Source organism: Carcharodon carcharias, chromosome 20 (genome assembly GCF_017639515.1).
Source record: "Carcharodon carcharias isolate sCarCar2 chromosome 20, sCarCar2.pri, whole genome shotgun sequence".
In the NCBI taxonomy this organism is placed as follows: Eukaryota; Metazoa; Chordata; class Chondrichthyes; order Lamniformes; family Lamnidae; genus Carcharodon; species Carcharodon carcharias.
The window spans coordinates 54218482-54221102 of NC_054486.1; the positions used below are offsets into that span (position 1 = coordinate 54218482).

Sequence of the window (2621 nt, forward strand, 5' to 3'; positions counted from 1 at the left end):
ATGCTTGCCCACCCAACGAGTGGAAAATTCTGCCTATGGGGAATGTAAACTAAATTTAGAAGAAACTGATGCCAAATTGAAAATTTACATGGGAGAAGACGTACAAGTCAAGGGCATATGTAAAGTCACAGTACACTACGGATGTCAAACAGTGAAATTACCCTAGTTGGTCATAGTAGGCGTGGGACCTAGTCTCCTTGGATGAAACTGGCTGAAAGAAATTAAATTGGAATGGACTGAAATCTTCCAACTGAGAACTAATGGGCTATCAGAGCTACTAAGAAATATGCCTCAGTTTTCAAGGATGAACTTGGAAAGATTGAGGGGCTATAACCAAAAATTCATGTAATCCAGAGGCGATGCCAAGGTTCATGAAGTTAAGACCAGCACCTATGCAAATCGGGAAAAAGTAGAGGCCGAATTGGACAGATGAGAGAAACTGGGAGTGATACAACCAGTGCAGTTTTCAGAGTGGGCAGCTCCAATTGTACCTGTTCTCAAGCCTGACTGAAGCAGTTCAATTTGTGGGAACTTCAAATTAACAGTTAATAAAGTGGCTAAGTTGGACAGACAACCCATACCAAAAATTGAAGACCTGTATGCTAAACTGGCAGGTGGAACTACCTATGTGAAGCTTATTATGAGTCATGCTTATCAACAATTGGAATTAGAAAGGTTAAGTAGTATGTCATAAATGACCAGCTGTCCTTTTTACTTGACAGGCAACTTGATGTTCATTGTTGATCATGCGCAGCTCAGGATTATCAGAAAGCAAAGCATGATTTTCTTGAACAAAATTGAAAAAAATAAAGTACAGGATTAAGATCATCAGGTTTTAAGTTACAGCCCAAAAGAAACATGAGAGAAGCAGATTTGTTGCTGACATACAGCAGGTTGTATTTGGAGAAGGTAAATGTAATGTGATTACAACCAAGCTCTGCATATTCAATGCATAACCTTCAAGCTTGCTCATGTTTCTGCGCCAAAAGCAGGAGACAAACCAAATAATGCTTTCACTCAAGACATAAGAGCTCTACATTAAAAATCCAAGTAGCATTAGGTGGAATGATGCCAGGGTGGCCAGCAGCTCCATAAGCATAGTCAGAGGTGCAGGTTAGTTTTGCTGTCTGTCCAACACTCACCTGAACTAATCCTTCTTCCCAGCCCTTGATGACCTGTTTTTCACCAATTTTAACTTTAAATGGCTGAGCTTGGTCCTGAGAAAAATCAAACTTTCTTCCATCCTTCAGTGACCCTGTATAGTGAACCACGTAGAATTAATAATTGTCACCATTAATACACACAAAGATTTGTACCAATACACCCATTTACCTTTTGGCATATCTACAGCTTGCACCATATTCCAAAGAATCATTGTAGTTTATTTGAATGACATTCTTGTGACTGGACTCACTGAAAAGGAACATTTAATGAACTTGGAAGAAGTTTTGAAATGTTTTCCGCAGGTTGGAGTGAGATTGAGAAAGAAAAGTGCACATTCTAAACAAAAGATGTAACTTACCTAGGTCACAAGGTAGAATCACAAGGCCTACATCCAGTTGAAGAAAAAGTGAAAGCCATTAGAGAAGCCCCAGCACCAAAGAATATATCCAAACTGAAATCATTCTTGGGGATGATCAATTACTATGGATGCTACTTGCCTAATATGTTGACAGAATTGGCACCACTGTATTACTTGCTCAAGAAAAAACAGCAATTCTCTTGGCAAACACTACTGGAAGAAGCTTTCACAAAAGTGAAACAATTGTTACGATCATCCACACTTCCATTACAATTTGACCCAAAAAAGGAGTTGGTATTAATGTGTGACGCATCTCCCTATGGAGTGGGAGAAGTGCTTTCCCATCAAATGGATGATGGATCAGAACGACCTACAGAATATGTATCGAGAACACTCAATACTGCAGAAGAAGGGTATCCTCAAATAGAAAAAGCAGGACTCTCAATCATTTTCAGTGTAGAGAAGTTTCACCAATATGTACACAGTCGTCATTTTACTATCCTATCGGACAACAAGCCATTGCTGGGATTGTTCAGCAAGGACAAGGCTACACCCCCTATAACCTCAGTTAGAGTACAAAGATGGGCATTGATCTTGGCAGCGTATGAGTATACTTTCATTCATAGACCTGGAAGTCAAATTGCAAATGCAGATGCTCTCAGTCTTTTGCCTATGCAAGTAAAAGATGAGGGTATTCTAATTGCTCAAGACTTTGTTTTATTATTGAACTTACTGGACTCATCACCGATATGTGCCAGTCTTATCCAAAGTGCGAGATCAAGTTCTTCATGGTTGGTCTCAAGGGCCAGGATTATCGGTCATTGGGCAGGCTTGACAGGGGCAAGTAGGAGCGGCCACACACAGACCGCTGCCCAAAATCGGGACCTGACTGCGACTTCATGCTGGTTGGCCAATGAGTGGCCAGCTAGTGTGAATCGTGGGGCTGGAGAAGGACAAGCACGGAAGTTCACGCGTGTGTGCAGTTGAAGTTCCCTGAGGTAAAGGGGTGCCTCAGGGAGCTGAATATTTTAAAAGTAAAAAATAAAGAAATTAGAAATGGTAAAAACATGTCCAAACATGTGACTCTGTCTGGTACAAA

The 2621-nt window shown here is 40.7% G+C and overlaps 1 protein-coding gene across 1 annotated transcript; it reads right to left on the reverse strand.

Annotated features, from left to right (window-relative positions):
• Positions 1-1013: 1013 nt before the first annotated feature.
• Positions 1014-1277, reverse strand: LOC121292330 (peptidyl-prolyl cis-trans isomerase FKBP1A-like; the record flags this gene model as incomplete). Its single annotated transcript, XM_041214183.1, has 1 exon — positions 1014-1277. A coding segment is annotated over one exon (264 nt), but the record flags the coding sequence as incomplete, so codon positions are not given.
• Positions 1278-2621: the final 1344 nt, after the last annotated feature.